Source organism: Pinus tabuliformis, chromosome 6 (assembly GCF_031772625.1).
Source record: "Pinus tabuliformis cultivar Carrire ecotype Pingquan chromosome 6, CPIR1, whole genome shotgun sequence".
Lineage (NCBI taxonomy): Eukaryota > Viridiplantae > Streptophyta > Pinopsida > Pinales > Pinaceae > Pinus > Pinus tabuliformis.
The window spans coordinates 696,863,168-696,890,815 of record NC_142292.1 but is presented as its reverse complement, the minus strand read 5'-3'; the positions used below and the strand labels follow the sequence as shown (position 1 = coordinate 696,890,815).

The 27,648-nt window shown below is 38.3% G+C and overlaps 1 protein-coding gene across 1 annotated transcript in view; it reads left to right on the top strand.

Annotated features, from left to right (window-relative positions):
- LOC149260566 (uncharacterized) overlaps window positions 1-27,098 on the top strand; it is a 70,738-nt gene extending 43,640 nt beyond the window's left edge. The window contains exons 3-4 of the mRNA XM_089420860.1: window positions 26,573-26,701; window positions 26,838-27,098. Coding sequence (XP_089276986.1) covers window positions 26,573-26,701; window positions 26,838-26,932 — 224 coding nt within the window. The 3' untranslated portion in view covers window positions 26,933-27,098. The remainder of the gene's footprint in view (window positions 1-26,572; window positions 26,702-26,837) is intronic.
- Window positions 27,099-27,648: the final 550 nt, after the last annotated feature.

The window sequence follows — 27,648 nt, the reverse complement described above, 5'->3', positions numbered from 1 at the left end:
TGAGGGGCATTGGGTATAGTTTCAAGCTAAATAATGTAGTATATCGATTTTTTTCTACATATAGTACAATATTTAGGTCATATTGTTTCATGAGAAAAAGGCAACGTGGGCCTCCAAAAGATTCATGCAACAAAATGGTCTATTTTTAGGAATATCAATAAATAGTATTAGAGGATTGATATTTTTGATTTTCTTTTTTCTTTCATTGTAGGCCCATTGATTTTGGTGAAACATTCACAGTGCATTGTGATATGTTAGGATAAGGAGTTGGATGAATATGGATACAAGAAAAGAGACCACTAGATTATGAAAGGGAACAATTTAAGCAAAGCAATTACCATAATCTACATATTTAAAATAAATGTTAGCATGTTTTACTTGCAATAAAGTAAAAAATGATAATATATCATTTAGAGACTTTCTAAAGTTAAGACATAGCATGATGGCCTTGAGTAGTTTTTGGTGCAAGGTTGTCATTTGAAGAGCAACAAAAATGAGTTGTAAAAGTGCAAGTTGAAATAATTTATGAAAGGAGGAAGGAATTTATATTCCATTATAATTTTCATTCTTATGTAGTTAGAAGAATTGTGCCATAAATGGCAAGATGATAATAGTAGAGAAAAAATTTATTGTCTAAAAAGATGAATGAGTGCTATGGAACCACAAGATTGAAAGAGACATCCTTTGATACACGTGTAATTTTTTGTTTTTGCCCTAAATTAAAGTTAAGTAACAACTGTTAAGGAAGTCTTATGATTCTCTTATGGTAGGACATTCATGATTCCTTAAAACATATTGAATGATCTCTCTCTCTCTCTCTCTCTATATATATATATATATATAAATTTATATTTATCGGTGGTTGTTTTATATGTTTGGGAAGGAATTGAGAAAGATATTTAAATGTTTGTAAGAGAATGTCAAGGGTGCCAAAGAAATAAAGGAGAGACAATTCTAGCTAGAAGGTTATTTCAACTTTTACACGTGCATAATCAAAGATAGGGAGAGATATCAATGTACTTCATTATGGGCCTAGGAAAAATTAGAAGCTAAGAATGCCATTCTTGTGGTCTTGGATAAACGCAAGACTTGCACTTTCTTATGGATTTCGAATTACAAACACTACAAGACTACAAGTCAATTGGTAGAAGTGTTCATGAAGGAAATAAATAAATTGAATGTATTCCCTTGAAGTAATAGTAAATGACATAGATCTAAAGTTTACGAAATCTTTTTGGAAAGAGATTGAATATGAGAGAAACAACAATGGCTGTTAGTTTAGCATATCATCAACAAATAGATGTTTAAACATAAGTGGTTAACAAATGTTTAGAGGGCTCTCTATATTGTTATTTTGACAAGCAATCTCAATGGTTGAAGTGGCTTCCTCTAGTACAATGGTTATACAATACCACTTATAACACATCTATTAAGATGCCTCTATTTCAATATTTTTAGTATTACATACTTCTTTTGGGACTATGCCAAAGTACATGGAGTACACTCACACATGGAAAAGACTAAAGAAACTTTGGAAATTCTTAAAGGAAGCCTATAAATGACATAGAGCATGATGAAAATGCAAGGGGATCAACATTGAAGTGAAAGACTATTTAAGGAGGATGATTGAGTATTTTTGAGACCACAACCTTGTAACAATCTACATTGAATTAAAAGAATAATTAGAAACTTATGGACCTTACAACATAATTTGCAATATGGGAGAAGTGGCCTATGAATAAAATTCTGTAGCCTTATTTAATGTATCTCGCTTAAAAAAGGTTTGGACAAGCTATGTCATTGCAAACAAACATTCCAAAATTAATTGAAGAAGGGACATTGATTTTTGAACCAAAAATAGCTTTACACCAACTTTCTTTATCTCTTTGGAATAAAACCAATGTCTAGTTCTTAATCAAGTGAGAAAAATATGCCTCTAATGAAGATACACCTTCAGTTACAAACATTGAGGTGGAAGTTTTTTTAAAGTGGGGTGTTATGTTAAGGTTGTAACCATTATTTATTATTAGTATATTAGTTATGGTTGTGTGGACTTGGTGGTAGGTTACAACCTTATGAAAAGTAGAAGCTAAGGATACCGTTTTTGTGTTATTGAAGATGAGCGGAACAACACTAGCTATTCTTTTAGCATATCATCCACAAATAGACGGTTAAACATAAATAGCTAACAAATGTTTAGAGAGTTATCTACATTGCTATTCTTTAGACATGCAATTTCAATATAAGTGGCTTCCTCAATCAGAATAGTGGTACAATACCATTGTCATAGACCTACTAAGATGTAACCATTACAATTTTTTTATGGATATTTGGCTCCAGTATCACATACTTCTTTTGGGACTTATCCAAAGTACATGTAGTAAACTCACATATGGAAAAGACTAAAGAAACTCTGGAAATTTTTAAAGGAAACCTTTAAATGACACAAAGCATGGAAGAAGCAAGTAGATCAACGTTGAAGTGAATACTATTTGAGGAGGATGATTAAGTATTTTTGAGACAACAATTGTATAACAACCTACTATCAAATTAAAAGAAGAATTAGAAACTTATAATCCCTACAATACTATTTGCAATATTGAAGTGGCCTATGAATTGAATTTTCCACATTATTATACACAAGGTTTTTCATGTATCTCGCTTCACAAGGGTTTTGGGAGAAGTTATCTATGGAATTAGTTGAAGAAGCCTACATTGATTCTTAAACCAAAAATAGTTATAGATTAACTTTCTTTATCTCTTTGGAATAAAACCAATGTGTAGCTGTTAATCAAGTGGAAGACTATGCCTCCTAATGAAGATACACTTTCAATTATGAACTTTGTGGGGACAACTTTTTTAAAGTGGGGTGTTATGTTAAGGTTGTAACCTTGATTTATTATTAGTATATTAGTAATGGTTATGTTGACTTAGTGGTAGGTTACATCATGCTTATGTAATCTTGTCTTTATAGTAGAGGAGATTCATGTCTATACACATGTTGTCTTGTGCATTAGATATATTGTAAAAGGGGGTTTCTACACTGAAGTTTGCGCTATTAGTGCACAAATTGCCTTGGGACAATACAAATGATACCTAAATGCAACTATATGGTGCAATCATTTGTCGAACTCTTCCTTTCTTATGCTACTTGATTTTAGAGTGTTCCACTTACTTTGGATGCCCCATTTAATTGACATCATATCTATATTAGGGTTTCTCCTTCATTCCCATTTGCTCTCATCTCGTTTTTCTTTATTGTTGATCACTTTTGCAATGTTTAGTGTATTGGTCACTTTTAGCGATGCACTACAATTTGGGGCTTTATCTAATTGAATTGGTCGTTTTTCCTAGTTTTACATTTATGATGGATCATAATTATTCTCCACGTGACTAGAAAACTCCTTTTGTGATTATGGGCATCTCCCTCCTTTCATAGTTGAGCATTATTTATTTGTCAAATTTGATTAATGCTGCTTATTTTTTTTGCATTGTTATTGTCTCTCATACTACTTTTGGTTTTGGCCTTTTTATAGAGATACTTTTTTTAAACCTTTCATTAAATCTAAGGAGTGTCTATAAAAACAAGGTCACAAGGGCATTGTCCAAAAAGGAGATAGAGTTATTAGTTAGAAATCGTTTTTCAAGAAGAAAAAGTTGCAAAGGCGATGATGGTATATTTTTTGGATACATTGAAGTAGTTTCGTGAGATTGGGGAAAGGTGAAGAGGCAAACAAAGGCAACTTGTGAGCTACTCATTTGGCTTGAAGGAGAGATTTTCAAAGTATCATGATTATAAGTGATGGATTGAAGATGTGTGTATTTGTTGTTTGCTCATTAACTAGTGATATCGAGATCCACTTTTTTGCTAGGATACCTTTGCAATTTGTTGTCCAACCTTTGCAATTTGATAGTCAAAAGTTGCATTTTGAGCAAGGAAAAGGGATTAATGATCCCCTTATTTACATATTAGCAATTTTATACCATTGAACATTTGATTATATATAAATGTGTTCCCTCTATTTGATTTTCTAACTTTGCTCAATGCAAGGTAGCTAAAAGGCTTTCTAACTTAGCTCTTGTACATTAATTTTTAGGTTTAACACATACTCTTTCATCAAACTTGATACTCTTTCATCAAACTTGAGTTTTTTCTCTCCATCACTTCCTTGCTTATGGAGTTTACAACAATTACAAATATTGAAGCGGGTGTAACCTTTTTTTATTTGACTATTTGCTGTTTGCTTTTCTTTCTCAAAGATAAAAGTAGGTTTGGTAATTTATATCTCACCTAGTTAGAGGGGTTTCATCCACCTATGGAGGTAATCCATCCATCTCTTCTTTTTGTGTTGCTTGACACTAGATGAAATTAGGAATTAAATATCATTGCATACTTTGTATTGTTTGTGAACTGGGGAAGGGGAAATTAAAAGGTTCACTTTTATACTTAGCTATTTAATTTCCAACTTTTGTAGCTTAGGCTAAGTAGGAAGCTGAAGAGAAAAATTGAAAATAAATGTTCGATTATTATTATTATTAATAATAATTTTGTTTCTAACTACTTGCCAAGTCTCTTGAGGTTGAAACAAAACTTTAGTCTAAGGTAAATCAATGACTTGTGCCCATATATAACTAAGTAACAAGCCTAATATTTGCTAGTTCCCCTTCTTTACTCTCTTTTCCTTGTTCTTGAAATGGAGTGGCGATTCCACCCTTATTGAGTGTATCTACTAGTATTTTTTGGAAGAAGGTTGGTCATATTCTCGTGGGTGATTTTCTTCATGTTGGTTGGCCTCCTAGTTGTGATGTAATCCTCTTATCTCTTCATCTTATTTTGGGTATTCTTAGATCTTAATACCTTGAAGTTATCCACTTTTTGATGACTAAAATAGGGTAGTCGTTTTCATCGCTTTCCTTCATAACAAAGGGCTATTCTTGTTGCTTTGTTGTCAATGTTTCTTTTTCAAAGGGAAAATGATCTAATCTTTCCTTTTAGTGAAAGTCTCTTGTGATTTTCTCTCCCAAGTGGAATGGTTCCTTGTCGTCCAAGTTGAGCTTCACCCAAACTATCGTCAAGGAGTTCCTTCTTTAGGATTATATGTATATGCTATGAACACTGCATGGGTAAGTGTTTTTGTAGATATGACATAATACATACTAGGTTAAGCAAATCCAAACATTCCACATGTCACATATAAGAGGTCGATTGGCAGTTCCCTTACGTCCTTAACTTTTCTTGAGGTCCTCATGCTTAACTTGTAGCTCACCATTTTGGTTAAATGCTATTTTAGTGATGACCTCAACACCACATGCAACATTTGATATATGTGTCTCCATTCTCGAATAATGGCTCTAACTTACCACCTTCTCAAGACATGTGTCCTATTGAACTTGTTAGAACATAATGCACTTCATTCCTCATCTCTACTCCTCAGTGCACATGATCAACTACTTACCTAACTTAGTTGAACATAAGATATTGTGTGCCAACCTAAATTAACCGAAGTGTTTGTATCTCAATTTACCTCCTCACAACTCAAATCGTTTTTGGTCAATCTCATCTTGGCATTTAGGGGGTTGTCATTGATGTGATTCCTCAATCCATGCCCTCTAGTCCCAGTTCTCTTGGATCTAGCCTTACACTACCCCTTAAAAATATTCCCTTTACTCAAGGAGTTTGAGAGCCTTGCAACCTCATCCAACTTATGGGATGTCACAATCCGTATCTCCTTCCCGTTGTGTTTAATTTTCAAATCTCTATTGTCAATACTTAAAGTATATAAGCAATTTCCTTTTAGGGAGCTAACTTTGGTGGATATTGAAACATTTCACATTAGAGTGGGATCTAATGCCATTCACTTATGACTTATTCATGATCATGATCATGTTATTCACTTGATTCCAGGAAGTGTTTATCGAAACATCAAACCTTACAAATATCCTTATGTGCAGAAGAGTGGAATTGAATGTATGGTTGCAAAAATGCTAGAGGCTAGTGTAATTCAACCTAACCAAAGTTCTTTTTCTTCTCCAGTAGTATTGCTGCACAAAAGTGACGAATCTTGGCGTATGTGTTTGAATTATAAAGAGCTCAACAAGATCAATATCAAAGATACATTTCCCATTCTCATCATTGATGAATTGTTGAATGAATCACATGGTGCAATTTACTTCACCAAGCTGGATCTTCATTCAGGATATCATCAAATTAGAAGGAAGAAAGAAGACATCCCGAAAATAACATTCAAAATTTATGAAGGTCATTATGAATTTTTGGTCATGCCTTTTGGCCTTACTAATGCACCTTTCACATTTCAAGGATTGATGAATCCCACTTTCAAACCCTTTCTTAGAAAATTTGTGTTAGTATTTTTTGATGATATACTAATCTACAACGTCTTTGAAAGATAATGTTCAAGATGTTAACAATTGTATGCAAAACCCTCCAAATTTTTCTTTGAGGTACAAGAGGTGGAATATTTGGGTGATATTGTATCTCATGATGGTGTTAAAATAGGCCCTAACAAAATTAACGTTGTCAAGGATTGAAAATTTCCCATAACATTAAGGCATCTTCGAGGATTTCTCAGGTTGACATGATATTATCACAAGTTTGTTAAGAATTATGGGCAAATAACAACACCTCTAACAACATTACTGAAGAAAGATGGATTTTTTTGGACTATAGAAGCAACTAAGGCCTTGAACTCTTAAAGAGGCAATATGTTGATGATCTAGGTGGATATTGGTGGCCACTTGCCAAGTCCACTCGGACCCCCACCATTGTTTCTTTCAGCGTTTCAGTTTCCTTAATTGTAGCACAATTGACTATTTTTAGCAGTTTTTCGAGTCCTGAACTTCCGGAGCTGTTTTGATGCCCTAAACGATGTTTTTTGGGAAAATTGGGAGCAACATGGGTCCATAGATCTTCCCAAAGTTGTAGTTTTCGGATAGATCTTTTTAATGAGATATTGTGCGCGTCAAACGAAGATCATATGCCAAAGTTACGACCCTGGGAAGTTGATGTACCAATTTACCCGAACGAGGCCGACAGGCGTTTCATCTTCTAGGGTTAGTTTTTTGGATGTTTAGGGTTTTCCATTGTTTTTCAACAATAAATAAGCCTTCTAACCTCATTGTAACAAAGTTCAAGGCATGTAGCCACCACATCTCTTCTTAGAGATAAGCTACCATAGCCCTAGCTGGTTTACTTCAATTGTTATTTGTAAGCATATTTCAGTATTTTTACATTAATGAAATGAAGTATTATTTCCGCTGCATCTCTGTGTTTATGGCTATCTCTGTAATTTGTTGCATTCCTGTTTAAATCTGGATCAGTGGTATCAGAGCGGTCTGTTTTTTTATTTGTTTTTATTTGCATGTCCCGAACGAGGTCGAGATATAAGGAGTTAGACTTGAACTGGTCGAACCTTTACAAGACCAGTTTCGCAAATCCTGACGACCTCCCATGGCGGATGAAAAGAAATACGAGGGGGCAAGAGATCCTATCAAAATCTTGCCCGAAGAAGCCCTCGAGCGATAAAGGAACGCGATGATGGACAACTTTGCCCAGATCCTTCAACGGCTACCCATGGGTGACACATCGGCTTCCAATAGCTACTCTAGAAACGCCACACCGTTTAAGGTACAAGTTAATTTTGAAATACCCATATTCGAGGGTCAGATAGATGCAAATGTCATCGATAAATGGTTAAATCTACTAGAGGGTTATTTTTCTGTTCATGATTTTTCCAGTCAGGAAAAGATTATTTTCACTCTTCTCAAAGCAGTCCCCCCACGTCAAGGATTGGTGGGAAACCTACTGCGAGCTAAAGGATGAAAGCACAGGCTCATTATTTTCAGCGGCACCCACTTGGGATTCATTTCGGGATGCCATTAAGGAGCAATACTACCCTGTCGGAAGCGGACCACGCTACGGTAGGGAAGGGACCAAGACCTACTGGAGTTTACTAATATTTTCCATACTTTTCGCACAAAGTTGAGTATCAAGGATTTGGAGCAACATTTGGTACTCAAATACTGTGGCTGCCTGCACACGCACATCCAGTGAGAAATAGAATTTGTGAACATCTCCTCACTCGACACGACATACTGATATGCCGTCAAGGTCTAGCAAAATTTTAAATAGAAGAAGCGAGACTTTGGATTTGCGAATCCGAAGCAAGGGAAAAGTGCCCTCAAATTGTAGAACAAAGGACAAAGCGAAGGCGGGACGACCTAAGACAACCCGCCAAAGCTACAAGTAAAGAACAACACCGTGAAGCCGAAAAAGGACACGGGAAAGTGGTGTGAGTTCCATAAGAGCTCCACTCATAACACAAGTGAGTGTCGGGCCAAGCAGTCACTGGTGGTCGAGCTAAAGGTTTCAGAATTAGATGCATGTTCCGACTTTGAGTCAGAACCCGACAAGGGGAATGATAGAGGGAAGCATATTGATGCGGAGCCCAACGCCACCGTTGCCACCACGAAGATACAGAAGGAGGAACCCGAAGATCTAGAGGAGGAGGAGTGTCTCTTCCACTCCCAAATGTGGGTAAAGGGCTCCCCGCTACAATTCATTGTCGATAGCGGGAGCCAAAAGAACCTCATTTCGGTAGAGGTCGTGAAGCGGTTGGGCTTATCGACCATAACACATCCACAATCGTACACCATTGGTTGGCTTTACCAAGGACGAGATCTTCGCGTGAGCTAGCTGTGTCACCTTCCATACAACGTCAAGGCCTTCGCGGATGAGTTATTGTGTGACATTTCTCCCCTTGATGTTTGTGATGTCTTATTAGGACAACCATACTTGTGGAAGCGACATGTTGTGTATGAATCAAGACCCCGTGTTGTCATTGTTACATTGGGAAATAAGTTGTACAGGATACTGGAGGTAGCACCGCCTACTGCCATCTCTTTGGTTACTGCAAAACAATGCAATAAGCTCATTTCCAAAACCGGGAAATTTGTTTTCCAGATGATACGCCCTCAAGGAAAGAAGAAGATGGTGGCCACGACCTCCAGACAGGGCCCCTCCGCACGACAATTACAGATGGACAAGGTCACGGAGGAGTACGAGGACATCTTCACCTCCCAGCAGGGGTTCCTCTGCACTGTAAGGTCAAGCACTCCATTGATTTGACCCCAGGTGTGTCGTCGCTTAATGGACCAATCTATCGGCGCTCCGTTCTGGAGAGCGATGAAATTAAGAGGCAGATTCAGGGGCTACTGTAGAAAGGTCACATCCGTCCGAGTTCATCGCCCTGTGGGAGCCCGATTGTGTTGGTACAAAAGAAGGATGGGACTTGGAGACTCTGTATTGACTATCGGGCGCTGAACAAGATCACTGTCCGTAATAGGTACCCGATCTCGCGGATTAATGACCTCCTGGACCAACTGAAGGGGCAAAATATTTCAGCAAGATCGAGTTGAAGTCAAGATATCACCAGGTATCAATCGAACCCTCTGATGTGTGGAAGACTACCTTCAAAGCCAAGGAGGGCCTTTTCGAATGGTTGGTTATGCCTTTCGGATTGACGAATGCTCTTGAAACCTTCATGAGGCTAATGGATGACATTTTGCGGCTATTCACCAACTCATTTGTAGTGGTATACTTGGATGACATCCTGATCTTCAGCCAGAGTTGGGAAGAGCAACTCCACCACATCCGACAGGTTCTCCAAACACTGTGGCAACACAAGTTATGTGCGAATTTGGAGAAATGCACTTTTGGCATGACCCAGGTTCAGTGTTTGGGATACATTATCGATGAACAGGGGGTGCATGTGGATTTAGCCAAGATCCAAGTCATTTGGGATTGGCCATCTCCAACCACTCTGACAGAGCTCTGCAGCTTCCTAGGTCTTGCCAACTTCTACCACAGGTTCGTGTTGGGATTTTCTCATATCACTTGGCCCTTGAGTCAAGACACCAAGGGAGGAGCGAAAGCAAAATTCTTTTGGTCTGAATCTCAACAGAAGGCATTCACAGAGTTGAAAGATCGCCTCTGCACGGCACCAGTGCTCGCATTACCAGATTTGCAACAACCATTCGAAGTCGAGACAAATGCATCTGATTATGCTATTGGGGTAGTCCTTACTCAACACGGGCATCTAGTGGCATATCATAGTGAGACACTTTCAGACATAGGCCAGAAGTATCCCACTTATGACAAAGAGATGTATTCCATTGTGCAGCCTTGTTGACAATGGAAGCATTACATTTTGGGGAAGGAAACGGTCATCCACACAAACCACCGACCCCTGCAGTTCATACAGACCCAAGGGCAATTGCAGAATGATCAACATCAGAAGTGGTCCACATACCGGCAACAATTTCATTTGAATATCAAGTATAAGAAGGGCAACACCAATAATGTTGCATGTTGCCTCAGTGGACCGCCGATCATGGTGTTAACCACCGTGCTCAACCCTTGTGGGCACGAGACTTCTGATTGGCCACTTCTCTACAAAAGCGACCCAGAATTCGGCCACACATACCAGACACTCTTGGAGGGTCAGCATGTTCCAGATTTTCACCTCGAGGATACTCTGTTATGCCACTTGGGTCACCTTTGTGTTCCTTCAAGCAAGCATGCCAAGATGATTTGGGAAGCACACTACAGTTGGGATGTTGGGCATTTCGGGGTCGAGAAAATAGTGATAGTACTGCAAAAGTATTTCTATTGGTCGAATTTTCGATAGGATGTCGGGAAGTACATCAGATCATGCATTACTTGTGCCATTGCCAAACCAACCATCAAGAAGCAAGGCCTCTATACCTCGCTACCTACCCCTAGTCGACCCTGGGAATCCATCTCCATGGAGTACATGTCAGGGCTTCCTTCTACTAAGCATGGAAACCACTGTGTTTTTGTGGTTGTCGATAGGTTTTCGAAGATGGCCATTATGGCGCCCTGCAAGAAGAATATCACAGCAAAAGCCACTGCTAAAATCTTCTTTGAACGAGTGTGGGTACACTTTGGGATCCCACAGTCTATCATCTCAGATCGGGACAACAGGTTCCTCAACACATTTTGGTCCAATCTCTGGTCGATGCTAGACACCAAACTCACTAAGTCCACAACCTTCCATCCTCAAACTGATGGCCAGATAGAGGTTGTCAACATGATGATTGTAAACATTCTGCGCATATACAACTCAAAGCATCCACGCACATGGGACGAGAGTCTCCCCTATGTTCAGCACAACTACAACCGAGCTCTTCACAACTCGACTGGCCATAGCCCTTTTTAGGTGGGCTTGGGATTCCAGCCACTATGTCCCATTGATGTGGCCATGCCATTTGCAGCTACTCATGTAGATTCGGCTCATGTCTAGTCCGAAACAGATAAGGCAACCAACTTCATTGAGCACATCCAATATATTCGCCAACAAGTCCATGACGTTATGGAGAAATCAAATGCCAAGTACAAGCAACGACATGATCAACATCGGGTGCCACACAACTTTCAGGTGGCGATAAAGTTTGCTTGCATTTGCAAAAGGAACGCCTTATCGGAGCTATCAGAAACTGAGATCACTACGATATGGTCCTTACACCATTACCAAGGCTGTGGGAGACAATGCATTTAAGCTCAACATTCCCCCATTCGTTGGCCTGCACCCAATGTTCAATGTGGACTGGCTTCGGCCATACTTCCCACCATTACTAGACACATCGACATTGCAGAACAACTCACACCCACAGAGTTAAATCTAGATTGCATGGAACAAGCTGCAACTAATCGGATCATGGACACATAGATCAAGCACACTCGCCAACAGAATATCCAACTGTATCGAGTTGTCAAAGCAGGCCAACTCCTTCACCAGGGCAAGTGGCTCACCAGGGACCAAGTTCTGCAGAAGTTTCTTCATCTCATGGAGGAATTCAACGCAATGGGGACCATTGCTTCCTAAGGGGGGAGGAATGATCCAGGTGGATATTGGTGGCCACCTGCCAAGTCCACTTGGACCCCCACCATTGTTTCTTTCAACTTTTCAGTTTCCTTAATTGTAGCACAATTAACTATTTTTAGTAGTTTTTCGGGTCCTGAACTTCCGGAGCCGTTTTGAGGCCCTAAACGACGTTTTTGGGAAAATTGGGAGCAACATAGGTCCATGGACTGATGTTGCACTTCCCAAAGTTGTAGTTCTTGGATAGATCTTTCTAATGAGATATTGTGTGCGTCAAATGGAGATCATATGCCAAAGTTACGACTCCAGGAAATTGATGTATCAATTTACCCAAACAAGGCCCACAATTTGGCGTTTCATCTTCTAGGGTTAGGTTTTTGGATGTTTAGGGTTTTCCGTTGTTTCTCAACAATAAATAGGCCTTCAAGCCTCATTGTAAAAAAGTTCAGAGGCATGTAGCCACCACATCTTTTCTTAGAGATAAGCTACCATAGCCCTAGCTGGTTTATTTCCATTATTATTTGTAAGCATATTTTAGTATTTTACATTAATGAAATAAAGTATTATTTCCGCTGCATCTCTGTGCTTATGGTTGTCTCTGTTATTTGTTGCGTTCTTGTTTAAATCCGGATCAGTTGAGCTCTAATCTTAACTACACTAGATTTCACAAAAACCATTATTGTGGAATGTGATGCCTTGGGAAACGACATTGGTGTTGTTTTAATATCCCCATTTCCTTTGATAGTTGTTCAATAAAGAGAGAATTTACACAATCCTATTTATGAGAAGGAAATGCTGGCAATACTACGTGCCCTAAAGTAATGGTGCCCTTACCTAATGGGATGGAACTTCAACGTAAACACAGATTATGACAGTGTTAAATACTCCTTGGAACAAATATTATTTTTAGGAGAGCACCAAAAATCGGTCACAAAGATGTTGGGTTATGACTTTGAAATCATCTAGAAAAAGGGAAGTAAAAAGTTGTTGTAGATGCACTCTCAAGAAAGAATAAGGATGTGGAGGCATTGTTCCATGCCATTTCTATTATCCAACCTAATTGGATAACTGAAGCAAGGGATGAATGGAAGAATGACAAAGATGTGGCGACACTCATTCAAAAGTTGCAACGAGATCCCAATGCATTTGATACATTTCTCTGGAAAAATGATTCACCTTGGTACATCAATTTCTTATACCATGTAAGAACTCCCAACTCAAATAAAAGGTTCTTTTGGAATTGCACACCTCTCCTATAAGAGGGCACTTAGGATTTTTAAAAACTTACGATAGGGTCAAGAATGTTTTTTTTAAAACTCACTCATGAGATGGACATGGCACGACAACCACATGACAAAGTAGATCCATGATGATACGTGATGACACTTGAAGGTTCCAAAATGACATATTGTTCGATGGACAAATATTGGCAGGTGGAATCCTCCCTAGTTGAGAGGGTGCGATAATTTTTGAAACTACGGTAAAATTCCACCTTAGACAACTCAAATGACCAAGATAATGATTGCATTAGATTCCTCTTTTCAAGAGGACCAAAATCGACCTAAAGATCAGCCAATTTAGTTAAGCGAAAGTTGAGTTATGAATTATTTTATTCATACATGTATTATGGAATGGTCGGCCCTAACCACATGAGTAACTGTGTGCGTCAATCTTAACCCCAAGTGACCCCTCAGGAAAGCCTATAAATAGAAGAGACCTCAAGATCATTTGGACACATCTTCTCTTCTCTTTTGTCTTGGTTCACACAGGTTCGATGAAAGGAGTTCACTCAAGGGTCTGAAAATACAGGCAAAAGGTTTGTTCTGGGTTAGGGTCTTCTAGATCTCAGTCACTAGCACAAAACATGGCATTTTGGTCCTGATTGTTCGCACACAAGCATATGAGAGCAACTATAGACCCTTGGAGGCATAAAGGCTTATGGGAGTGACTCTGAGTTCAGAGACAGATCAAAAGGTTCCAGTCCTTGGTCGCTTGCACCGGGTAGCCCTGGGAACAACCTTGTCTTCTCGGTCGCTTACACAACTCAACAATGTTGCAACTTTTGTTTTTCGGTTGCTCGTACAACTCGGTTAGGGAGAAACTTTGGGTCTTTGCAGTTCAGTATTAGAGTCGCACGCATAAAGACCTCCTGGGAGCGACTTTGCAATCACAGTCGCTCACATACTATATTCTTGAGAGCAACCCAAAAGTTTCAGTCGCTCACAGATAGTGTTGATGAGGGCGAACCTGTTCAGATCTAGGGTTTTGACATCGTGGGATCAACTAGCTTCAGTGATCAGGTAGATCCAGGTTTCTGTCTACTGTTGTACATATTTGTTTTGTTAGTTTCCGTTGCATACATATGTATTGGGCTCATTGACAGTGACAATAATACTTAGTAGTATTCGACATAGTGACATCAATGTTCAACAATATTCGACACAACGACAATAATATACAACAATTGACATCAGTTTGTGAGGTTATCTGAGGTAGCCCTTAAGTAAAGCACATATACATATGGTCGTCCCTCCCGATTGCATAGTCCCCTGGTGTAGCTCGGCATAGTGGAATCCCCGAGAAAGATGCTTCAAATCGAGATTCAGGCGCAAATTATCCAAGCACATAGGTAGTCCCGAGCACACAGACCTAGTAATGAAGCATGTGGCTTAGTTAGGATTCCCTCCTTGCTATATTCTTATCGGTCTGCCTTGGGAAGGATGTAAAGCTAAGCAAATTGCTTCTGCTTCAAGAACATAAGACTGCGCAGGCTATAAGCGGTGTGAATTTGCTTGTCCAATAGATTTCTTGAGTGTACGTAACAATAGTATACAACAATTGACATCAGTTTGTGAGAGCACATTACAACGATCAATATGAGGATTCTGATTCCTAGCATGATTAGATCTGTTTCATAGATATCATTATTGTATTACTGCATAGATAAAGTTATGGATCACTGTACTCTTTTATTGCTGCATCATTTGATGCTGATCTAAGAAGAATAAGATTTGCAAGGGTTTTCCCCATAGTGGGTTTTTCCTTGGTCTCAGACCAATCTCGGTATCGCTATGTGTGTGCATGCTTTTTTCTATTGTTACTTTTATATTCCCCTGCATTGATGATGAAGGTGATGTTGTTTCTTTATATGTTATTGCATATGCCGATGTATAATGGGGTAGATCTGAATAATGTATTGATGATATGGGGTGAACTTAATGTATTTATAATAAAATGCAACTATCATAGCAAAGAACAATGTCGCCTTAATAAAAATTAACATGGTATCGGAGCTAGGTTGAAGAAAAGCCATGGAGATCACCTCGATGATGACACCATTGATGGAAGTAAGAAGACGATGGTGGAGACCTAAAAGCATTCTAGGGTTTGAAGAAAACCCTAGGTATCTTGATAATTAGGGTTTTATGGATTATATGAGGTTAGGGTTGGAGAGAAAGCCTTGGTTTATGGCAAAGTCTTGAGATTTGACGTTTGAAACTCTAGCATGATCCATGCGAAGATGCTCAAGCACTTGTGGGAGATTTGATGAAGTCCTGGATGGGATAATTCTTAGCAAATCTAGTTGGATACTTGAAGGCAACATTCGTGTATGGACCATGGACATTGATGGCTCTTGAAGATTGGTTCAAGAGGGAGAGGATCACCTCTCATTGAAGATAAGTATTGATTTACTTATGATGCTTCTTACTTGATAAACTTATGGATATGATGATTATGTTTATTGCTTATACTTTTTTTTAAGCTGTGGTTCACGGTCACTAAGTGGCCGCTACATCCACGGTAGAGAAGCGGGGCAGTTCCACCCGAAGGGATCTGCCCGTCGGCCATAACAGGCCTAACCCCGAGGGCGTCGAGGAGATTTGACCCTGTGACCTCCCAACTGGGAAAGTGCTTAGCAACGGGAACTCGACCATTTGAGCTATCCCTTGGGGCTGTTTATTGCTTATACTTGTCGCATATGTATTTGAGTATATGGATGTTTCTAACCTCCTTGATGATATATGATGAGTAGATCCTTCTTGAGGATCATTTTGAGATGTAGATCTGGAAAGAGATAAAGAGGTACTTGATGAAAATGTGACAAAGTGCTTCAAGTGGCCTATGTCTAAGGAGTAGGTGCTCAGGTATTTGAACACCAAAAGGTATGCATGGTAGGTTGTGTTTCAACTATTGGCTCGGTAAGCCACAGGGTATGATGAGAATGCCTCTTTCTTTAATAGCTCATACATGCATATTAAAGTGACTTGGCTCTATGCTTCCTATGATGAAAAGATGCACCCGGTGTTGAACATTTTTTTGATCTTATTGAATTCTACGAAGCTATCTAATGTTGATACATTGATACACGATGTTTGGCTAACATCTATGACCTATCTGTTGGATATTTTGATCCTTTAAAGAAGGTTAGCACCTTGGCTCTAGAAAATGATACTCTTGGTACTTGTCATGATGGATTTCATATAGAAGGATAGTTCATTGACTCCTATACATGAGTCTATTGGTAATGCTTGTGAAAAGCATGATGAAAGCATATGGAAAGAGCGATTGACACTCGTGTTGTTTTGATAAATCTTTATTGAATGACCTAATCTGATCTCATTGGTCATGAAGTGCATGTGATAGGTATAAGTGTAAGATTGATATTCCAGATCTCTTATTACATGTGGTCTTGTCTTGATGGCATATGGTTAAATTGGATACGGTAACTTGATCGACTGACTTGATAGAAAGTGTTATTGCGTTCATAATCTTTGAGATCTATCTTCTGCTTTAAGTCTAACCTTTGATGAAAGATTGATCTCATGATGTTGATAACCATATGTTTATGATCTAATAGATCTGTTGTTGCATGACTCAAGTCAAGATGGGTTGCTTACATGAATGAAGATGAATGATGCAGATCCCCAGTTAGAGGGAGAATCGCTTCTCAAGATTCTTACCCTTATTACTATTTGTATTCTATGTTGCTGAAGTATGATTTATGTGCATCTGACGGTATTCATTTGCAATAGAGTCTTAGATATGAAGCCCATACATAAATTAGGGTTTCTGCTTCGGTCGTAGTCACAAATCTAGGAGATCTCATCCCTGGACGCTCGCATGCCAACGCAAGTCGCTCTCATGCTAACTTGAAGGGAGTTACCAGAGGTTTGACCGTTGTTGATCATTATCTACAACTTTCTGAAGTTGTTTGAACTCTGAATGAAGATGTCCCTGACATACATATTTTGCCAATGTTAACTGATTTATGAAGTTGTTGAGTTAAATTGTTGATCATATAATGAAGTATTGTGCATGAAATCACATGGTCACTTGGAATATGTCAGTACCATAGATGTATTGCAGATAACAACAAGACCTGCTAGTTGGAGAAAGGTTGAATGTTCGCCATAACTTGAACATGCAGACTGAACTTGTGTTTGCAGGTGACCAAGACATACATATAGATATGGTACTATGTTTGTGCTACAAGAGGTTGGCATGATTTGACATTACTGGTATATATGAAAATTGTTTTGTCATGATGCTTGACAATAAGTTTGAATTGATGATTGAGATGAGCTTTGACTATAGATCTCTCTACAATAGCAATTTGGACTTGACCTGATGCCCAATGATTTGATTTTTCAACTGCTGATTTGCCTTGATATCGATACTATGTGGGCATGATGACTTATTTGGAGATTGACCTCTTTATTCTTAACACAACGGTTGAAATAATGATAGTTGTGGTTTGGCATGAAAAATGGAACCTGCATGACCCATCCTTGTTGTATGCATTTGCACCTAGTGGAAAGATGACTTATATTATGTTTATGAGAATCACCTGATAAAGTTCGGATTGATAATGCATGACTTGTTGGCATGATGAAGTCATGATTTGATATGAGCTAGACCTGTCTCCTGGTTGAAAGTATTAATACTATGATAATGATGATGAGTTGACGTTATTGTTGATGGTAAAACATTGAGTTATGACTATGTTGGCCCAGCAAGGCATTATGCTTAGAGCATTGCAATCCAGGTATGTCTAGATTTGACAGTTATCTGATGAAGTCAGGATGATGAGTTCCAAGTTATGGCTTTGATATTGATTATGGTTTTGGTTTTGGTTTTATGCACTGATGATCTACTTGTGACAGGTGATGAGCCCCTGATGATCTAATCAGAGGGAGATGGATTATGAAGCCTGAAATAATGTATCATGGCATGATGAATTGATTTTCAGAGTTTGGGAAATAAATTCCATATTGCAAAGCTATTTATTTTGAATAATGAAAATGAAAATCCTTGGATACTTTGATTTGATGTTCAAGATGTTGTTGAACTTGACATGGCATCCGACAGTTGAAGCATTGATGTTCCGTTTTGAACATCCATTTGTATATGTATGATGTGCATAGAACCTTAATGAGTTCATGAGTGAGTTTCTTCACTCACATAAAGTAGCCACCGAGCATGCTTTGAAATATCTGCATGAGGTATTATATTTTGAGAATGAGATATTTCTCCTATGATATGCATTTGCATAGACGTATTGTTGATATTTGAGATTATTGTTGATAAGCATATTTGGATACTGTTTTAGTATGTGATCTACCATGATATCTTGGATGAGAGGTCCATAGCATGACCGAGGTTGATCGTGATGTTGTTAGCATGGTTAGCTGTGAGGCAGGATATGAAAGCTCCTTAGAGAGCATGATCTGGATATGACATGGATACCATGGATACATTTTGATGATCTGATTGGGCAGTAAGTTCCATATTTAAAGTTGGGGCTGAGATACTCATATATTGAGACAATGCTGCTGTTCAAAACAAGCTTAGGCTTGTGGTTGACACCTTTGTAAGAGGGAGGATAATTATGGTATCCTTTTGTGATTCATATGATTTTACATGGTATTTGATTTAACGTTCTACATGAATATGAAACATCTGCTATTGAGACAAGTTGATGATGAGAGCAACGCTGATCGAGGACACAAAGCAAACTCTTCCTACCCTGCTTGAGCTCCCAGGGTGAGGAATTGAGATAGAGGGCTCTTGGGGTTGAGGGAACTCTAGACAATAGGGCATTACCCTATTTATTACCCAGGGTTGAAGAATGATGCTCCCTTATCTTTATAGGTTCGGAGAATGCTTTTCCTCTGTTGTTCTTTGCAGAGTATACCCCAGTTGGCATCATACCCTCAAGCATGCCATCTTGATGGGAATACTGCTCCTCGTTTTGGCCAACTAGTTGAGAGTGTACTTGGGCTGTACAACCCAAGTCGATTATGATGCAGGTGTTCTACCACATGAATATTTCGGGTTGTTGATAGGAAAATTGGTAGGCAATAGGATGGGTTGAGATAACCTGATATGATTCCGGGTAGAGGGTAAGCTCCCCGATGAAATTCCAGGGTTGAGGGTGCACTCCCCTATGTGATGAGTTATCTTATTGCTCGGTATGGGTGGAAGCTATTGCTTCCAGGTTGATACATGCTCTTTGATGATATGTTCTCCGATGACGATTGATGATGATATTCCGGGTAACAACCTACTAGTAGAGATTCCAGATAGCAACCTGATGGATAGAGGGTGGAAGCTTTAGATCCCCTTCCGTAACAAATTCTTCTTCTTCTAGATCCAAGAATGTTCAACATACGAGCAAGAACAATCAAGAGATAAGCAGGAATAAGAAAAGGATAAATTGAGATGTACAATGATGATTTGTGATGATGAGACTCATAAGATGGACATGGCACGACGACTGCATCACAAAGATCCGTGATGATACATGATGACACTCGAAGATTCTAGAATGGCATATTGTTTGATGGACAGATATTGGCAAGTGGAATTCTCCCTAGGTGAGAGGGAGTGTTAATTTTTGCAACTGCGGTAAAATTCCACCTTGGGTAACTCAACTAACGAAGATAATGATTGCATTAGATTCCTCGTTTTGAGAGGACAAAAATCGACCTAAAGATCACTCAATTTGATTAAGTGGAAGTTGAGTTATGAATTATTTTATTCATAAATGTATTATGGAATGGGTCGACCCTAACCACATGAGTAACTGCTTGGGTTAGTCTTAACCCCAAGTGACCCCTCAGAAAAGCCTATAAATAGAAGAGACCTCAAGATCATTTGGACACATCTTCTCTTCTCTTTTTTCTTGGTTTGCACAAGTTCGACGGAAGGAGTTCGCTCAAGGGTCTGAAATTATAGGCGAAATGTTTGGTCTAGGTTAGGGTCTTTTGGATCTCGGTCGCTGGCACAAAACAGGGTATTCTAGTCCTTGGTCGTTGGCGCACAAGCCTATGAGAGCGACTATAAACCCTTGGATGCTGGCACAGAGGCTTATGGGAGTGACTTTGAGTTCAGAGGCAGATCAAAAGGTTCTAGTCCCTGGTTGCTCGTACCAGGTAGCCCTAGGAGCAACCTTGTCATCTCGGTCGCTTGCACAACTTAGCAATGTTGCAACTTTGGTTTTTCGGTCGCTCGCACAGCTCGGTTAGGGAGCAACTTTGGTTCTTTGCAATTCAGTGATAGAGTCGCACACATAAAGACCTCTTGGGAGGGACTTTACAATCACATTCACTCACATGCTGTATTCTTGAGAGAGACCCAGAAGTTTCAGTCCCTCATAGATAGTGTTGATGAGGTCGATCCAATTCAGATATAGGGTTTTGACATTGTGGGATCAACTGGCTTTAGTGATGAGGTAGATGTGGGTTTCTCTCTACTGTTATACAGATCTGTAGATCTGATTTGTTAGTTTCCGTTGCAAACATATGTATTGCGCTCATTGACAGTGACAACAGTACTCAACAATATTTGAAACAGTGACATCAGTGTTCAACAGTATTCAACACAACGACAACAGTATACAACAGTTGACATTAGTTTGTGGCAACACATTACAATCATTAGTACGAGGATTATGATTCCTAGCATGGTTAGATCTGTTTCATAGATATCATTATTGTATTGCTACATAGATAAAGTTATGAATCACTGTACTCTCTTTTTGTTGCATCATTTGATGTTGATCTAAGAAGAATATTTGCAAGGGTTTTCCCCATAGTGGGGTTTTCCCTGATCTCGAACCAATTTTGGTGTCTCTATGTGTCTGCATGCTTTCTTCTATTGTTCCTTTTATATTCCGTTGCATTGATGATGATGATGGCGATGTTGTTTCTTTCTATGTAATTGCATATGCTGATGTATAATGGTGTAGATCTGAATAATGTAATGATGATATGGGGTGAACTTAATGTATTTATGATGAAATGCAACTATCATAGCAAAGAACAATGTCACCCTAAGAAAAATTAACATCAAGGTCTTCATATCTTTCTATATGGAGATGTCATAGTTAATCCTTCTAGTTATCAGATGTTGATAACTTGTCTTATCTTAGTAGTTGCATCGTCTCACGAACTCTTCTTTCACCTTTCTTCACATATTTCTTTCTCAGGATCGTCTATACACAGTTCCTTCATTACGAGAACCATATTTGCCAACCACCCGATATTCTTCATGAAGTCATTTTTTCTTGTCATTATGTATAAGAGTTCAAGGCACATTGTCTACATGCCTTCATGCATCATTTTATTGGAAGACTTTTTTCTTCTTCAATCATGCTCATGAGATAGAGCATTTTAACCTTTCTATTTGTAACCATGACATGACTTTATCTAAATATATACATACCTCTTCCTTCTTTTGGTCATCTAGACTTCCTTCTAGCAGCTTCATTTCCTTGCTCGAAGATGAAAGTATTTCATCCAACTTGACATGCTACCCTTCTTTGTCACCATACCTTCATCCTTCTAACCAGTGGATCCTACACAAGGTGGAATGTAGACTTTCTGCAAGACAATTGCTTCTTCTAAGTAGAGGTGAACCTTCTATTGAAGATTCCAATAGAGGATCTCGATGATCCTCATTCTGAAAATGCTTCTTCCTTAATGGTATGATGATCTCTTTATCTTCTATCTTGCTAGATGACTTTCTCCAACCACTCAACATGTTAATTTGATTACCCTTATATGCTTCAAATGTAGATGTCATGAGCTATTTCCTTTCGATCATGATGATTGCTTCAACCATATTGGATCGTACTTCAATCATCTTTTAATGCCTCTATGATGATGTCATGCATCCTATCATACTTGTGATGCTTTCTACTTTTACTTAGCTTCAATGTTCATGAAAATGCACGAGAGACCTTTTAGTAGTGGAGGTCTATCACTTCTTCCTTCTTTGACTTCTTTTTTGGTTCTTCCACTTCTTCGGTGGCACGAGCTTCATTTCTTTTCCTTCTCTTCTTATTGTCCTTCTTAAGTTTAGGACAATTCCTTTTGAAATTCCAATATTCATTACACTAATAGCATTGGAACTTTGACATATCAATTCTCTTTTGAAACTTCTTTCGATGCTCAAACCTCCCAAATTTTCCTTTTTCCTTGTTGATGCTTCATATGCTTGAGTTGGCTCAGTTGATCCAACATCGTTCTTCACTTTTAATTTAGATTCTTCAAATTTTCATAATGACCACACATCGCTGAATAGAGTGGTTTCCTTCTTCCCATATATGCTTCATACAAAATTCTCCCATTCATCAGGTAGGTCATTGAGCATAATGGTGGTCATCTGTCGATCAAACATTACTTCTCCAAGTTCTTGTAGTTAGCCTTTAATTTCAGATACATTTATGAAATATGAAGCTATCCCTTCTTCCCTTGATACCTTCAGCTTGTATCGTTCGGTTCTTAAAGATATGATTTCACCTGTAGTTCTTACAGAAAGGAACTGCAATAATTTGTCATAGATCTCTTTCGCTGTCTTCAACATTGCTACATAAGGGATGAGAGAACCCTTAATTGACTCTATGAGGATTTCTATGCCCTTATTTCTCCTTTCGTGTATTTTGAAAGTGCTTGGGATTTCTCTTGAGATGTTCTGGTGATTGAGCCCTTAACATATTCAATAAATTCATTCTCCATGAGAATTAAATCAATTCTCTTCTTCCATGCATGGTAGTTCGAGGTCCCAACCAATTTATTGTTCTCCTTGCAGAATGAAGTCATTTGGTTTGTAGATTGGGACATAAAAATATAGAATACTTGTCAAGTGAAGATGCTCCTTTGAAGTTGATATCTTCAAATTGATGTCTTCTTGATGATGATTGTTTCCTTAATGACGTCTTCCTTCTTCAAATATGACAATACTTCCATTCCTATATGATAAGAGATGTATTTCTCAAGTATGCTTGAGATGAGATCCTTACTTCAATGAGAAGGAGATTACCATGATTCATTTGATGACGAAGGCAATGCTTCTTTCTTCCTTTGGATGTAGAATGTGGAGACTTCAAGATGCTTTAAATGTGTTAAGTCCTTCTTGAATGGAGGTAGGGCCTTTGATGTCTTCTTTCTCCAAGAGTTGTGATGATGTGATTCTTATGATGTGATGGATAATCCTCCTTGATGCCTTTTCTTTCACCTTGATGATGTCCTTTTGATTGACCCTTATGTATCATTCCTCAATTGGATGATCTTCAAGCTACCTCTTCTTCTTGATGTTGTCACCTTAGATTTGATACCATGTTGAGAAATCTAGGGGCAACTAGATTAGAAATTTCTTACTTTGATAACTGCTTGTGATGTTCTTTTACTTAAATAGAGGTACTTGTTATTAACTTCTTCTTTCACTTGATTATTATTGTGTTCTCTATCTTGAAACAACTACCAAACAATGAAGATAAATGAGTCAAGAAGACACAAAATGTAGGCTACTAGCCAAGGCCAAAACATTTCCTTTTGAGAGGAAAACCCACAAGAATTCGTCTCTTCTTATAGAATGTCCAGAAGATGAATTCCAAGTCCTACAACTCTTGACAAAGACCCCTCCAAGACCAAGTCAAATCTCTTCTTGATGAACTTGTTCCTCCTAAAGTCAACTCTAGTCAACCTTGCTTCACAATTGCTATAATTGCTTCTTTGACATCAATTTCAGACCAACAACTCTTTTACTGCAACTTCAGCCTCTACTACAGAAACCCTAGCTCGCACGTGTGGGTGGAATATGGTAAATTACGTCTCCTTTTTTAACTGGCTCAAGGTGATTCTTCTTCCTTGGTAACTCAACTTCCTTTCTTGATGATTTTTCTCCCACACTTCGGCTCCTTGTGATGACTTCGATTCGGCCTTTCCTACAGCAAGATGATGCCCTAATTCTCTTTGCACATGTGGGAAAAATTTAGCCCAAAACGATCCTTAAAAAATCGATTCTTCTTCCTTGGAATCTCCTCCTTCTTCGCTCTTGTTCTTAGTCTCTTTTTTGATTTCTATGATTTGATTGGATGCATTTTACAAATGAGGTCAAGCTATTTATATATAGGCTTCTTCATGGTGGTCGAATCACTGTTCATGAGGTCGAATTATCATTGCATGCAGGTCAACTTCTCTTATGCAAGCTGACTTGTCTTGGAGGGTGACTTTGAGTCAAATAGTTTCTCTTGACATAATACAAGATGCCCAATGGGGTCTTACCTATATAACAATGACTCAATAGAATCCTTGCATCTATAACAAACCCTAGAAGCACTCAATGTGTGCTTGACCTACAAATAAAATTGACCTTGAGTATGAAACCCATTCTACAAAAATAATAATAATAAAATTTCTTTTCCTCTTTACATCAAATACATAAAATCATGGTTACATTAGACATTATGAAGACCAAACCTAGTTACACATTTCAACAATACTCAACACAACCCTATGGAAGGTGGTAAGGGCATTGCATAGACCAAATCTGAGAAATTTATAAGCATAATTTTCTCATGTACATGTGAAGGTGGTTTTATCCTGATCTTTAGCGTTGATCTGGATTTGGTTGTACCCATTGAACCTATCCAAAAATGATAACTTTTTCACTTCAAGGACATCAAGAGCTTGGTCAATAAAGGAAAAGGGGAAATGATCATTTCTAGTGGGTTTGTTGAGTTCTCTATAATCAAAACATATTCTCCATTTTCCATTCTTCTTAGGGACAATGACTAGGGGAGACACCTATTCACTATCCGAGATCAGATAGATAAATCCTACATCCAATAATTTCTACAATTCATCTTTCACAATATATTTTAATGCAATGTTCATTTTCCTTTATGGTTGGCAAACAAGTGTATGATCCTCCTTAATATATATATGGTGAGTGCATACAAAAGGATGTACTCCCTTCATCTCTTTATAGTCCCATGCAAATCCATCGACATGTTGTTCGAAGACAGTGAGCAATTAGCCCTCTTGATTAGTTGGGAGAAAGGATCTAATTTTTTGGGTTTTAGAGGGGTTGATTGCTATGGTTTTCATTATTCTGTATAGAATCAGTAAGCAATAATTTTCCGATGAGTTGTCTTAAGAATAGCTAGGCTGCCCTATAGATGAATCTTATTTTAAGCCATTAATACTCATGGTAGCAAGGTATTGGTTTTGCATAAATTTATTAATCAAATTGTCTTCACCGATGAACCTGTTGCTAATGGTGGTTTCTAATATACACATGGGGTAGGATGATGGGAGGCAAGAGTTATCTTCTTCTTCCTCTAGCCATCTTTGAAAGTCATCCTCAACGAGAGGTTGAGCTGTTGAATATAATACAAGCTATTTTCTTGATTGCCCATTAGAGATGGTCATGGTTCTAGCACTACAATTGATGTATGCATCAATAGTGGCTAATCAAGGCCTTCCCGAGACGAGTGGGTAGCCATTGAACTTGGACTTGGTATCTATGACAACGAAATCAATGGAGTATTTCCTAGAATCAATGGAGACCATTGCATCCTCCATGATACCTTTAGGTATTATAGTTGATCTATCAATAGGTTGTGGTATAATAGAGGTTAAGTTTGAGTATGGTTTCCTTGGTCATGACAATGATTGCGACTCCTAGATCAATCAGGGTGTTTGGAACTGCAATGTCATTTCTGTGCACATCTAATAATGGGTTCCCAGGATCTAAGTACTTGGGGATGATTATCGAACTTTTGTTTGTTCTACCTCTGTTTCTAGAAATTATTGAATGATTTTTAAATACTGTTTTGATATCATCATAACTGAGCTGATATATGTCTCCATTGGCTATTAGGTTGAGTGTCTCCATCAATTCTTCCCTGACTCCTCGTACTGGGACTAGCTTCAAGGATTATGGATCTACAATGCAATTGTGCACCCTTCTATAACTTTGAAATCTTTCCTCAAAATCTTCCATAGAATCATATACTCCTTGGACCATTTTGAATATCTCATCTATGGTATCCTTCGCTCTGCAATAATCCTTATACTTGTTGTTGAAATCTTGTTGCATTTTCTCCCATGAAGTGATGTTGTGCCCTTTAGGCTCATGAACCACTGAAGGGATGCATTCGTAAGAGTGGAAGGGAACAATTTGAGCCTCTGATCATCAATTGCATAGTCATAAGTCCTGCATACTACATCAAACTCAAACACGAAAGTGTCATGATATTCTATGATTAGACCGCAAACATGTGGGAGGACATATGGATTAATGTTTTTCATTTGAGATTCTCTTTATGTTTCTCTAATGGAATTATATTTGTTTATTTTCAGCCATGGTATTGGTGGGTTGTGAAGGTCTTTCTCCTTTTGCAAGCTCCTTAGAGACCCTTGATTTCTCATTAAAAAAGGCCTTAATAATCCATGCGCAAAGGGAAGGAGGCTCACAATCTACAAAAAGAGGTTCGTTGCTAAAGGAAGTGGGGGTTTTTTGTAAAAAATTTCTTATTCTGTCCCTTTTTCGAGGCATAAAAGAAATATATTTTTGTTTGTGTTTGTTTTGAAAAGAAAATGCTAATATGTTTATTTCTTTTTGCAGGAGATAAAATGAAAAGAAAAGCAGATCAACTAAGGAAAAAGAATGTACATACTTTGACACCTCCTTGGCAACAATGCCACAAAGTGATGGCCTAGAATATTGTAGCAACAATGCTACAACTCCCAAGGGTCTTAGTTTTAATTGTCAACTCAAGGATCATACAAACTTAAGAGGGGATGACACTATATGTGCAATGGGCACTATCTCTTCCCTTTTGCTAACTTTTATTTATGTGGATGTACTAAGGTGAAATCTAGTTATATAAAGACTAATCTATTCTATGCTTACAAGAAAACTGAAAGTGAAGAAAATAAAAGACAACAAGAAAAAATAGACTAATTGCACTGAAATAAGGCAAACTATTCTAACTGCAGTGAAGTGAAAGCATACATATTCTATTGTGTAAAGAAAGTAAACAAACTACTGAAATAAAAGCTTGCAAACAATAAACCCTAATTTTGCAGGAAATAAGCAATCTCTACAACAAATACTAATAAAGGCATGTACATAGCGTCTTTACTTCTAAATTCCATTCCTAAGTTTCCATGAGCATTGTAATACACCAAAAAAGGTAAACCATGAGTTGGGTGCAAATCTGAGTGAGTTTCATAAACGAATTGCCAAATGTTGCATTAGCCCCTATTTTTCTATAAGAGACACTCCAACAAGTAGGAATTTACGCTAAAGGAAAGACTTTAATGTAAGAGAATCTAGGAAAAGGCTAAGAAATGATAAGGCACACATGTCCAAGCCATCACATCAGTTGTCGCAGGGTTCATTCAACAAGATACCAGGTTGTAGGGTTTTCTGT